The 14,124-nt window shown below is 41.7% G+C and overlaps 1 protein-coding gene across 14 annotated transcripts in view; it reads left to right on the top strand.

Moving 5' to 3' along the window:
* Positions 1-14,124, top strand: part of DYSF (dysferlin) — a 205,145-nt gene that overhangs the window by 158,916 nt on the left and 32,105 nt on the right. For all 14 annotated transcript variants that reach the window (XM_035001323.1, XM_035001319.1, XM_035001321.1 and 11 more), the window contains one exon: positions 10,232-10,330. In XM_035001323.1, coding sequence (XP_034857214.1) covers positions 10,232-10,330 — 99 coding nt within the window. The remainder of the gene's footprint in view (positions 1-10,231; positions 10,331-14,124) is intronic.

Here is a 14,124-nt window from a genome sequence, read left to right as displayed (position 1 = left end):
TGTCCCTGTCGCCCCTTCCCTCTAGTCTGGGTCAGGACAGTGCTTGGAACTTGGTGCAGTGCTCATGGCTGAGTAACCACCTTCCCCTCCCCTCACCGAGGATGCTCATTGAAGCTTATTAACCAAACCAGTATCTTTAACACCTCTCTGACATTAACTGAAGGGTGGGGAAGCCAGACAGAAGTAGCAGCAAATTCAAAATAGAAAATATTTGAAAAGTAATGTGATTTTATGTATGAAAATGCACGCAGTAACTAGAAAGTAGGTCGACTTTGGCACATAGTAGGCTCCCCCAAAATACTTTTTAAATTGAATTTAAGATAGCTAAGATGAGTGTCTCTAGTTTGATGAATGCTTCAGCAGTCCCGGGAAAGCCTTCAAAAATAGTTTTTCTCTTAAGTAGATTGTTGGAACTCTTGCTAAGCAAAACTGTCTACATAAGCAGAAGGAAGAAGGTAAGGAAAGCTTTTGCCTAGGCCCTGTTGGAACCATCACAAATTCTGAATTTGTGATGTCTCATTGCTTTCTTCATAGGTGAGAAGACTCTGATGGGCTCTTCTTTCATTCACCCTACTGGATAGATCCCATTCCTCTGGGCTTTCTGCATGGGTGTATGTGGTCATGCTGTCCTCAGAGGACCAAGTCATGAGCTCATGCATCTTACCTACCTTAGGCTCCAGAGCTGGGAGAGGGCTAGTAAGCTGGCATTCCCCAGATGTTCCCCACCCCACTTGGGTCTCCCGTCTGGAACAGGCCAGTAGTCAAATTATCAGGTCTTGACCTTTTTCTGCTCACCATCTGCTTGACTTTGCTAGATTTCAGGCAGACTTACTCACTGGGCCTTTTGGAAGCAATTCAGCATTTTGGTTAAAGGTCTTGCCTTCCCTCCCACCTCTGCTGGTCCAGCTGAAGTCAGAGTAAGTGGAGTCATGATCTCTACAGCAGACACAGAGGCAGGACGATAGGGAGTGTCAACAAAAGGATGAAAGCCCAGTGTTCCACTTGTGAAAATAATTAAGTGATTTTTGTTATGAGTATGTAGAGTTCTGCTGAATCAACATGGTAGCTGGCTGTGGGCACATGTTTGTGTGGATTTGGGGGGCAGGAGAGGTTTTGTATGAGTGGGGTGGGGCAGGTTGGAAATTGGGGTGCTTGTGTGTTTGGGGGTTTGTCTGGTCTACATGTAGGCATAAGTACTCGTATGTTACGTCTGCATTTGTATTTGTGCGTGCATGAGCAAATAGTCTCCATTGCTTAAAACTGAGGGCATTAATTAAAGAATGAGAGGCATCGTATCATTATTCTAGTTACACAGCTATTGAGTTTTAGGGCATTGGTACTAGGGATCAAACTGATGATGTTGGCAGATCAACAAGGATATTTATCACAGTAAACTTTACAGGTCATAAAGTCTCTTTATAGACATCAGCCCATAGCCTCACCATAAACCCAATGTTGGGTTATATTATTACCATCCTGATGATAATGATTTGTGCTATGAGAGAAATCACTCTCAACACAGTCTAGGATATCTACCTCTGGGTTGACATAGGTAATGAAGGCCTGCTTAAAATTATTTTTAAAAAATAGACTTTTTATATGGAACTACTAAGTAGTTCCCAAGAACTACTAAGTGACCCAAGCAAAGTTTAACATTGTAACTTCGGTGACAAATGAATTTGACTGGGAACTTCTCTCTTTGATTCAAGTGGTCATCCTGGGAGAAAACACAAGTGAGACCTCCTCCCCACTCTCAACTTTCCTCACTGCACAGAAAGTCAGGCTTAGATTTATTGTTGTCAGTTTTTCTGTCTATATTCATGAAGTGTGTTAGGCCCATTGAATGAAAATGGGAGATTAACTGTTCAGTGTGTGCTGTGCTGATTTGGGTCTTCAGAAGGATTAGGGTGCCCATTACACTGGATCAAGCCCAGAGAAGCCTGTCTTTGTTACATGGCTCTGGTTGCTCAGGAACTGAATGCTGGCTATTAGCTGAAATTGGAGAGGATGCCAGTCCGTGCCTTGATCAGACTTACTTGCTTGGCTGGCTGAACGATGAGGGGCCTTGAACTTTGGGCAGGGGGATATAAAGTTTTAATGGCCAGAATTCTTGCTAAAGCCTGAGATGACACTTAGCAAACAAGCCTTTTGCTTGTTTCTCCTCTTTGCTATGTTCCAAGACTAGATGCTTGGCTATTGCAAAATGAGGTCAAGAGCACACTTGGAATTTGAGAACATATGACCATAACTCTTCTAGAGTTTTGGATGATGGGATTCCACTGACATTGAGGGGGGGCAAGTGGTGGTGCTGGCTTTGACACACCAGGGTTAAGACTGGAAGGGCTGTCCTGTTTCTGTGGGGCTCATTCTTCTGGGTGTGCTAACTTATTCTTGGACTTCCTGAGGAAGAGAAGGAAGAAGTGGGCTTGAAATAACTCTATCAGAAGCCAAATTAGTAAACTAGCAGGAATGGTATTTTCAAGTCACATCTGTGAGTGTGTTAAAAACATAACTTTATTTTCCTGTAATTCAACTTAATCTCCTTTCGAGCTCACATTTTTCCTGATGGCAGAGAAGCCCTGGTATCCTTCAGTAGTTCAGGTTTAAGCTGAGTCACTTTGGGGCTTTTCCTCCTTGTCCTTACCCCTGGAAGGCTAGCTAAATTCTGGGCTGGGCTTCCAGAATGTCATGACCTCCATAGGCAGAGACCCCTGGTCACCAGTATGTGTCTGGCCTGCTGATTTCTGGGCCCATGGACCACATAGACAATAGCTTATTATCTCGGCCACAAGACCCTTTCAGGTTCCCTGGCTCTCTCTCTCGACTAATTTTCAAGCCCTTCTGGGAAACATGGTACAATTTGGCCACTCTTTCATGACACTCTGGGGTCTATAGGAAATGCAGAAGTCTCCATGGCTCTCTCTCCCATGATACCCATGCAGCCATCTCTGCCAAGTGCCCCATGTCCCCATTCCTCTGGCAACTTCTGGGCCATTGTTTACTAGATCCCCAGAGCTATGGAGGGGTGTTTTCCATATAAACTTTGGAGCTAACCTGGGGGCCAGGGTGTGGGTGTGCCTCATCAAAACCATCACAAAGCTCTAGTTCTTTCTTCCTCTCCCCCTCTACACTTTCACCTCCTCTGGAAGGGTGGGAAAACTGGCTGGACAAAACATCCTCTTAAACCTATTTTTTAAAATAGCAATGTTATCTGCCTTTGGAAATTTAAAAGCCAAATATCCCCCTTCATCCCCGCTGTTTAGGCATTTATATATTCATCGAATACTTACTGAACTCCAAATACGTGCCAGGCAGTGTTCAAAGTACTAGGGATAGACTGTTAAAAAAGATAGAGATCTCTGCCCTCATGGGGAAGGAGACACAACAAACAAATACCTAAATAAAATACATGGCATGTCAGATGGTGATAATTGCTAGGGAGAAAAAGCAAGGAAGAGGGGATAGGATTTGCTGGGGGGAGGAGTCATGATTTAAAATCTGGCAAAGAAGGGGGTAAAGCAGATTGCATTTGAGTCAAGACTAGAAGGAGGTGAAGAAGTGACCTATGGGTCTATGGGAGGAATAGAGCTCCTGGCAAGGGCATGGGGGTACTGGAAGTACTCAAGGATCATGCAGGCCATTGTGGCTGATGAGCATGAATGAGGAGGAAAGAAAAAGGGCATGAGATCAGGGAGGTGAGGGGACCACATCACTAGAGGCTTTAGCTTTATCCTGAGTTGAGTTGGCAAATCACTGGAGGGATTGCACCAAGGGCTGATGTGCTCCTATGGGGCCGTTGTGTTGAGGATAGATTTGGGGGCAAGGCTGAAAGCAGGGAGGCCAGTTGGGAGACTGGTGCAATATTCCAGATGTTGGGGAACAGGGGGGTAGTGATTTGGGAGAAGTGGTCTGGTTCTGAATATGTACTGAAGGTGGCACCAACAGGATTTGCTGATGGGCTGAACGTGGGGCATGAGGAAAGGACTCAAAGGTGACTGCAGGGTTTTGGGCTTGAGCATCTGGAAGAAAGCATTACCATTTATTTACACGAGGGAGCCTGGAAGGAGCAGGTGGGTGGAGGATGGTTAGGAGTTGGATTCTGGACATAGTACATTTGGGATGCTTACTAAATGTCCAGTGGGAGATGTGAAATGGGGGGCTGGAGTTCAGAGGAGTCATCCAGGCTGGAGAGAGCTCAGCATGGGATTCATCAGCATCGGTGCCATTTAAAGATGTAAGTCTCAAGGAGAACCCCAGGGAGTGAGAGTGGATGAAGAGGAGAAGAGGTCTGAGCCCAGAGCCCTGGGGCACTCAGATGACCAAAGGGTGAGTGACCAGGAGGAATCAGCAGAGATGGAGAAGGCTTGGCCAGTGATGGGGGAGGACATCACCCTGGTCCTCTGTAAGGCAAGGGGGATGTTTGAAGGAGAGAGGAGCGACTGCCCATATCAAATACTGCTGCTAGATTGATCGTTGAAGTCACTGGTGATCTTGGCAAGCTTTGGTTGAACAGAGACAATGGAAAAACAAGAATTAGATGCAAGTGTAGCTAACTCTTTCTAGAAGTTTTTCTGTAAAGGGGAGAAAGGAATTAGCTGGGAGCCAAAGGAGAAAGAGAGTTTTCTTTAAGTGACAGAGTACTAGTGTCACCTGTTTGAATGCCGGTGGAGTGACCCAGTAAAGATGCACGTCGGATGGCCTGGGCGAGGGTGAGAAGGATCATGGAGTGGTGTCCTTGAGTAATCCAGGGACACGGGACCTAGGGCAGAAGTGCAGGGGTTGGCCTTGGGTCGGGTGCAAGCCGAGCACACCTGGTGACAGGAGGCAAGGCAGGATGTGGTGCAGATGCTGGTGAGGGCTTGCGGAAGGTCTCTTCTGATTGCTTCTGCTTTCCAAGAGAAGGAGGAAGCAGGGTCACTGGCCAAGAGTGAGCAGAGGGAGGAGGTGGTGGAGGTCTGGGGAGAAAGCAGAAGGTACGGGATGGTGGTGTTAAGAGATGGGAGGACTGGAAAATTGAGATGGGGTGGGGGATGGACAGCACTGGGAGCCACTTGAGGCTGTGATGTGAACTTGGAGTGAGAACAGCAACTCCTTTGCTCGTCCCCTCTGGCCACATTTGGTTGTGTGGGGAGCATGTGCAGTAGAGTTAAAACCAGGTTGGTTTGGCCAGAAGTATGACAGTTTCCAGAGAGGAGCAAGGGAGTAGAAGCAGGGAAGATCGAAGGGGTAAGCAGAGGAGTGTAGAGGCAAAAAATAAACTAGTTAATATACAAATTATGATTCTGCTACATGTATCATGTCTGCCAAGGGGGTGGAATTAGAAGACGTTAGCCTGAGGGATGCAGGAAGAAGAGGGGGACAGGAACCACTGAGCGGCAGGCCATCTGGTGTAACCTGGAGTTAGGAAGGCCACCCACTGCCTGTGCTCCTCACCAGCCACTGGACCCTGCCTGGAACTTTGAGGGATGAGGAAATTACAGCTGAGAGAGGTTCTCGAGGAAAATTGGGTATGCTAAGATTTAGGTCTTTTTTGGTGACCATTCGATTATTCTTATGAAAAAAATTTAACTCTTATTTCCTTAGAACACATACTTGAGATTCCTGCTTTTAGAGGTCATAAGCTTGTATTTGATCATTTGTTCTTTTTTATTTTAACAGCTCTATTGAGATAATCCACATAATACAAGTACCTATTTCGTGTACAATTCAGTGTTCTTTAGTATATTAACAGAGTTGTGCAGCCATCACCATAATCAATTTTAGAATGTTTTTATCACTCCAAAGAGACTCTGTACCTAAGAGCAGTCACCTGCCAGTTCCTAGGCAACCATTCATTTACTTTTGGTCTCAGAGCTACCTATTCTGGACATTTCATATAAATGGAATCATAAAATATGTGGTCTTTTGTGATTGACTTCTTTCACTCAGCTACTGTTTTTCAAGGTTCATCCATGTTGTAATGTGCATCAATTCTTCACTTTTATTGCCAAATGTATAGATATATCACATTTTCTTTATCCATTCATCAATTGATGGACATTTGGATTCTATGCCTTGGCTGTTATGAATGATGCTGCCCTGAACATTCCTGCACAAGTTTCGGTGTAGATGGAAGTTTTCATTTCTCTTGGTTATATAACTAGGAGTAGAATTGCTGGGTCACATGATAACTCTCTGTTGAACCTTTTGAAGAACTGCCAGATTGTTTTCCAAAGTGACTCTATACTTTTACGTTCTCATCAGTAATGTTCCAGTTTCTCCACGTCTTCACCAACACTTGTTATTATCGGACTTTTCATGATAGCCATCCCGGTGGATATGCAGTGTTTTCTCACAGTGGTTTTGATTTACGTTTCCCTGTTGGCTAACGACGAGCACCTTTTCCTGTACTTATTATCCATTTGTTGATCTTCTTTAGAGGAATGTCTATTTAAATGCACTGCTCCTTTTTAGTTGGGTTATTTGTCTTTTTATTATTGAGTTGTGTGAATTCTCCATATATTCTGGTTACAAATCCCTTTTCAGATATATCATTTGTAAATATTTTCTCCCATTCTGTGAATTATCTTTTCATTTTCTTGGTGATGTTTTTCTTCAAAGCATCCTGCAATTGTCCTTTATTTTAAAAATCTTTAATTTTTAAAATTATGTAAGGAATACATGCACATCAAGAAAAATTAGAAAATTTTGAGTGATGCTCAAAAATAAAAGGAATAAACAAAACATTTATAATGCTGTCATTCAGAGGTAATTGCTATGAATATTTGGGGTTTGGTCCTTTTACTTAAAATGAAATCACACTATTCATTTGTTAACCTTTTATTAATCTCATCAGTTGTGAATAGCTTTCTGTGTCAATAAATCTATTTCAATTGCATCATTTTTTATGTTGCATAACACTTAATCACGTGGATGTTCAGTTTACCCAAACAGTTCATTATTGTTGGATACTTAAATTGTTTCCAATTTTTTACTATTATAAATGAAGTTAAATCTCTATGCATATCTACGATTACTGTCTTCAGATAGATTTCTAGGACAGGTTGATGGGTCAAAGTATATGTACACTTTTAAGGCTGAGGAAACATGCAGCCAAATGGCCTTCTGGAAAAGACTATGGCCAGCTATGCAACCACTGGCAGTTTGTGAGAGAGCCAGCCCTTGGCCAAGAAGCTAACCTGGTCCGTATCAAAGAAACAACAATATCATGATCACTGATATCAGTAAATACTGACATTGCACTTATGTGCTAGGCACTGTTCTAAGCTCTTTATTCCTATTGACTCATTTATTTCTCACCATAATTCTATCAAATTGGTACTATTATTTGTTCATTTTATAGATTACTAAGGCACAGTGAGGTTAAGTAGTTATCCAAGGTCACACAGCTAGGAGGGGCAGGATTTGAACTCTGCTAGTCTGGCTCCCAAGTCATAGCTCCCAACCACCCTGATTTATTGCCTTTTTATATCCACATCACATGAAAATTATTGGCAGAGGCAGCCCTATGTACAAAAGCATCGGACTCTTGGTTTTGGCTCAGGTTGTGGTCTCAGGGTCATGAGATAGAGTCCTGGTGTCTCCCCAACCCTTAAATGAATGAATAAATAAATAAATAAATAAATAAATAAATAAATAAATAAATCTTTTTAAAAAAGGGCCAGAGAGTAAATATATTAGGTTTGGGGGACCTAAGGTCTCTGCCTCAATTACTCAACTCTGCTGTTGTAGCTGAGAAGACACCACACACTGTATTTAAATTACAAAAGCAGGTGGCTGGCCAGTGAGCAATAGTTTGCAGATTTCTGTTATAGATGATCATGTGGGTTTTCTCTCCTTAATCAGTATGTTGAGCCACTCCTGCATTCTGGAATAATCCAGCTTGACCATGGCACATCTACTGCTGTAATCTATTAGTATCTTAATGTCTCTATTCAGGAATGGGATTAATGTGTGTGTATGTGTGTGTGTGTAATAAAGAATGATTTATTCTTTGAAAGACTGATAGAACTTTGTTCCAAAGGAACCATCTTGACTGATGTCTGTTTTGGAGGTACTTTCTTCGAGCGCTCTTTCACTTTCAGGGTTACTGATCTCTTCATGTTTTCTATTACTTTGGAATCGATTTTGGGAATTTGTACTCTTCTAGAAGATATCCCGCTTCATCTACATTTTCTGTTTTGTCACTGATTTGGTGGTAGTAAATCTCTTAATATTTTCTTTTTTTTTTTTTAATTTTATTTATTTATTTGACAGAGAGAGAGATAGCGAGAGAGGGAATACCAGCAGGGGGAGTGGGAGAAGGAGAAGCAGGCTTCCCACAGAGTAGGGAGCCCGATGCTGGCCTCGATCCCAGGACCCTGGGATCATGACCTGAGCCAAAGGCAGACGCTTAACGACTGAGCTATCCAGGAGCCCCAATCTCTTAATATTTTCATTCTCCCCATAATATCTTTCTATTTGATCTTTCTCATTCCTAATGGTGTATCTGCTTCTAGACATTAGATTTGATAAATGTTTATTTTATTGGTCTTTTGAAAGTTTGCTCTGAGATTTAATTATCATTTAGAATACTCTTCTCCTTTCTAATATATTAATTTCTACTTATCATTGTCAAATTTTGGTCTTCCTGTTTTTCATTTTGTAATTTCTTGAGCTACCAGATGATATATTTTCATTCTTCTTGTATAAAAGCAAGAGCACTTAAGACTGATTTTTTCCTTGAGGACAGATTTGCTCTAACCCACAAATTTGGGGGCAGAACCCTCTCACTGTTGGTATTAGCTCAGTATCTATGATTTTAGTTTGGTTTTCTCTTTGACCCAGGAGGGTTTAAAAAGTGGGCGTTTAAATTTCTAAAAGGTTGAGATTTTTTAATTCTTAAATTTCTCATTAGTTTCTAGTTTACTGCATTATGGTCAGAGAATGTGACTGATATGGGTTTATCTTGGATTTATTGAGATTTGCTTGTGGCTTTTAATTTTTTCTAAGTGTTCCAATGGTGCTGGAAAAGAAGGTGTATTTTCTGTTGTTAGAGCACGTTTGTCCACTTAACTGACATTGTTAGTGGTACTATTCAGATTCTCTGTCTTCATACTCCTTTTATTTTTTTTTAAATTTACTTGGTTTTTCAAGATTGTGGGAAGTGTAACAAGTGTCCCACAACAGTGTGCTTCTGTTATTTCTTTGGACAGAACACACTGGTTGGTTGCCTATTTGTGCCTGACTCTGAGCCTGAATCATAAACTCAAATCTCTAAGTATCTGGGCTGGGGAAGAGAAGAAAGACTTAGGAGGGATTAGCTAAATTGGTTTCCAGTCTAACCATTTCAACCTGTGTGCACATATGTGCCTGCGTGTTAGTGTGTGTGCTTTTGTGGGGTATATGTGCATTGCAGTATAAACATCTCTCTTGGGCATGTCTGTGTAAATATATTTTTCTGTGTTATGCGTTTAATATATATGCCTGCATATGTTTATTCACCCATGGCATCTTTTTCTTTAAATTGATCTTAAAATATTAGGGCTAGGGTCAGCCTTGCTCTATGCTGGCTTTTTCTAGAGTGGTTACAAGCCAGGAAGCTCTGCTACACTGTTTATTAACCCATCTGAATGGCTTTTCCTCTCCTCTAGCTGCTGAAGAACCTCCTGGTAAGTTGGTCTGACAATGACTGTAGACTCAGCCTTACTCTGGGACCCACGCTCTGTGCTGTGTGTCTGGGGATCACATTCTGGCCACACAATGGGTGTTAGGGCTGCACTACCAGGATGGGTGGAGACTCTGAGAGCCTCATCCTACGTTTTCCCCATTGTGTTTGTTCAGGCACCCTTGGCCTGGTTCCAGCTGCTCCTCACCCTTAATAAGCCCGAACTCAAAGGACTGAGCATTAGTTTAAAAGGAGCCGCCAGCATTTCCAGAAACTCAGTGATAGACATTCAGTTGACTTTATAGTATCAGAGCAGATTTTGGGAGATCTCCTAGCACACCCTCTCATACAGAGGAGCCTCTGCCTCGCAGCGTCGAGCAGGTGTTCAAACCTTTCTTCTGGTCTGGTCTGCGCAGCCTGCCCCTGAGCGGTGGGGAGTTCCAGCTGTCTGCTCCCTTGAACTCACCCGACAGGAGAGCTCTGAAGTCCAGGCCGGCCCATCGGCCTTGCTAGGTGCCTGGTCCAGAAGGGTCTTGCTTGGTAAGTTCTGTTTCTGAGGTGATCTATTTCTTTCTACCCACTCAGGAGGAGGAGTTCATCGACTGGTGGAGCAAATTCTTCGCCTCCACAGGGGAGAGGGAGAAGTGCGGCTCGTACTTGGAGAAGGGCTTTGACACTCTAAAGGTGAGGCCTTTCCACAGTGTGCTCTTCAGTCTAACAGCCCCTGGGCACGCACGAAGGATAGCGGGGGTGCCACAGGAAGACAAAACGTGTACACATATGTCACCTTTGAATATATGTGTGTATCTCCTCATTCGGTGCCTGAGGGCTGATGAGTCCTGATGAGCTAATTGAGGCGAGAAAGGTTACCCACCGATTTAGAGCAAGAAGTCAGTGTGGGCTGGGGTAACCAAGAAAGTATTTTGGGAAGAATGTTGAAAAATACTGAAGTATTTATGGGTGAAATCATGCCTGGCCTGGGAGTTGTTTTAAAATGCTAAAAAAAAAAGAAAGAAAAAGAAAAAGAAAAGAAGGAAAGGAAAGAAAAATAAACAGGAATATAGATGATGTGAGTGACCCTCTGATAGATTTTCAAAATATTAAAAATTATGAGAATTGCAAAATATTGAAAATTGTTAAAGCTTGGAGGTGGTACTTAGGGATTTGTTATATTATTCTGTTTCTTTTAAAGTTATTTGAACTTTTCTATAATAAAAAATTTGTGTTAAAATAAAAAGGAAAGTCAGTTTGAGAATGTAGCTCTGATTCCTTCACCCCTACAATTGGGACAGAAATTGCCTAGCAAATATAAAAATATGGCAAGCTTTGTTTCTGTGAAAAAAGAAAAGAAAAGAAACCCCCCAACCCCCCAAGGCCAACCAAACAAACAAAAACAAAGCCAGGGATGAGTCAGCCAAATTCTGGTATTTTGAGGAAATTCCACAAATACAATTATGCTTTTTAAAAGTAGACTGCTTTTTAAAAAGATAACCAGAGGTGACTCAAAGTTACACCCCAAAGGAGTTGTAGAGGTCCTGGAGAGGTTGCCAAATACATTCAGGATGTATCGAATTGCAGATAAACAAGGAATAATATTTTAGTAGAAGGATCTTATATAATTGTTAGATAAGTATGTCTTAGGCCTCAGATATTGCATGAGACTTACCTAATGAAATTGTTTGTTACTTATTTGAAATTCAAATTTGAGTGGGTGTCCTGTATTTTGCCTTGCTTTATCTGGCAAGCCTGCTTAGAGAAGGTATGCAAAGGCTGTTGGATGCAGGGGAGGGGCCCAAGGAGCATCCCAAATGGGACTGGCTGAGTGGGATTTGAGGCCAGTGGGAGTGGTGGGTGGTCTGGGCTTTCAGGTCATTCTGCTGGCTGAAAGCCCTGGCTGGCCACTCTGGAGGGTGATTCTACCAGGTGGCTAAGAGTTGTCTCTGATGCACTGGGGGCCTCTGGGTGAGTTGTGTCTGGAGGCCTGGATGTGCAGAGACAAGGGGAGCCATGGCCCCAAAGACACAGGCCTCCTTAGGCAGCAAGTTCTTCGCTGACTTGCAGTTGGGTGTGTGAGGCTGGGCAAAGAGACTGAACTATCTGTGTGCCAGGAAGAAGGTCCGACACATTAGGTCTGGCATGTGGTACTGTGGCTATGCCAGAAAATGAGAGAAACCAAGAATGAGGACTCCTGCCAGTGAGGCCCATGGCCCTGGCCCCCCTCCTTGCTGCTCCCTCAGATGCCGGACATGGAACTGGCATCCTGCCCTCCAGCCTGACCTCTCCGAGGAGATCTCTGACAGTGTCCAAGTGAACATGGACCATCCCAAACAAGATGCATTCAACCTGTTTCTGGGGGAAAAAACCAGACCTGGAAGGAACACTAGTCCTTTAAGGATAAGTAAATAGAAGAAAACCACCACCACTACCATGAGTTTTTGAAAAATAGCCTGTAGCATTATGGAGAGAACGGAGAACACGGAGAACACGATGGGTAGAGGAAAAAAACATATTTGGAAATTACTAGCCTGGGGGAAATATACAATTCACAGTGTCAGTAGCAAAAGATAGAAAAGCAAAAGATACAAACAAGAAAGCATAAAAAACAGAAATCATAGTAAAATACAACAGAAAGAGAATATATATATTTGTTTTCCTAAAAAATGAAAATGTATTAAGCTTCTCTATTGAGTGATAAGGACCCTTAGACTATATAAAATTCAAAATTCATTAGACTGTCCTTAAGAGGTAGGTCTAAAACAGTACAGCGTAGAATATCTAAAAAATAAATATTTTGGCACACAAAATAAGGTGAGTGCCAATAAAAGAGAAACAGATAATTTAAAAAGCAAAGGAAACAAAATGGCATGTTTTATATAAATAAAAGATCCATGTCTCAATGAGAAAATGCCCAAATATTCCTGTACAGGACAATAAAGCTTAGAAATATTTAAAGCAAAAATGGGAGGAAGATGTAAACTCATACCTCACCCAAATAAAAGCAAGAAATGAGAGAAATTAAAGTTGCAGTAGGGATTTTAATTTACCTCTCTCCTAGGCCGATGAATCAGAAAGTAAATAAATAAGGAAAGAAAAGGTCTGAATAAAAAGGTAAAATATTTTTTAAGTTACATCAAAAGTAGCTTTAAAATAGAGAATAAAAATAATTAAAAAAATAGAGAATATGTTTTTTCCTAATACTCAGAGAATATTTACCAAATTTGATCACATATTAGTTTAGCAGTAAATTACAAAAAGCAGAAATCATACAAGACAGATTAAAATGCAATAAAATGAGAAATTAATAACAAAAGTTTAAACAAAAAGACCAACCACTTGGAAATTTAAAAAGTATTTTATTGAGACTTCCAGTATGAACATGGCTGCATAAGTCAGCATATTTCCCCTTTTCTTCTGGAAATCATTCAAACCCACAAACTCCATTTTCAGTAAAAGTTGGAAACAAATAAAACCCGCAGACTCCAAAATACATGTAAGGGCTGTCCAAAGGCAACCAAGATTGGGTAGAAGCCACTCGGCAGTAAATGAAGAGAAAATGATGAAAGGTCATAGTGGTAGCTGATCTCAGAAAACCCCATCCTTCCTAATAGAAGAATGTTGAGAATTATTGAAAACAGGTTATAGGCACATGGGTGCTTATTATCTATTACCTTTCCTTTGTGTGTGCTTGGAAACTTTCATAATAAGTAGTTAAAAAATAGTCCTGAAGTTGAGTTTCACCATAAAATATAGAAGTGATCTGCCTCATTCACAACAGTGGATATGGGAACTTTGGAGTCAGGTTCAGGCTGGCGACAAATGCTTCTCAGACTTGGTCTGGTTCAGAGAAGCGGAGAAGGTAAAGCCACATAAGAATCACATAGATGAGCCATATTTGCAGGAAGCAGTCTGCCTCTGTGGTCAGAACAAAGGAAGTAATGGGGCTAGGATAATCCAGCCCATTTAGCGACAAGTAATCATAAAAGAACTATCAGGGCATTAATTCAAAAATACCATGAAAAAAAGAAAATGTAAATCAAAACTTAGCCAAAAGAAGAGGATATATACACCCACCAGAAAAATTTTGCCAAGGAGCAGATGAGATGAAATACTTTGCTGTGAGCTTTACAGAGGTGGAACAGTCAGAATCAAGGCAGAAATGAAAGAACTCAAGGGATGATGAGATGAGAAGAGATGAACTGTGAACTCGTAGGATTCAGGAAAAGAGGATCACATGGAAATGGAAGAAGCGCAGGGCAGAATGGCCACTTTGGAAAACACAGAAAGGGGACAGAGGACAGAAATGATGAAAGTCAGCAAAATGCTATGGAAATAAAAAACCAGAGGTATAAAACAGTAAAGAGAAAATGACAGACCTAGGAGTCAGGGAAAGGAGATCCAACACTCGCATAATTGGAGTCTCTGAGAAAGACAACCAAAACGATGAAATACAACAAATAGACATTGAAGAGTTTAATGGA

This window comes from Mirounga leonina, unplaced genomic scaffold (genome assembly GCF_011800145.1).
Source record: "Mirounga leonina isolate KUSES-001 unplaced genomic scaffold, KU_Mleo_1.0 Mir_125, whole genome shotgun sequence".
Classification (NCBI taxonomy): Eukaryota; Metazoa; Chordata; class Mammalia; order Carnivora; family Phocidae; genus Mirounga; species Mirounga leonina.
Note: the sequence above shows the minus strand (reverse complement) of the source record. Positions and strands in the feature narration are given on the sequence as shown.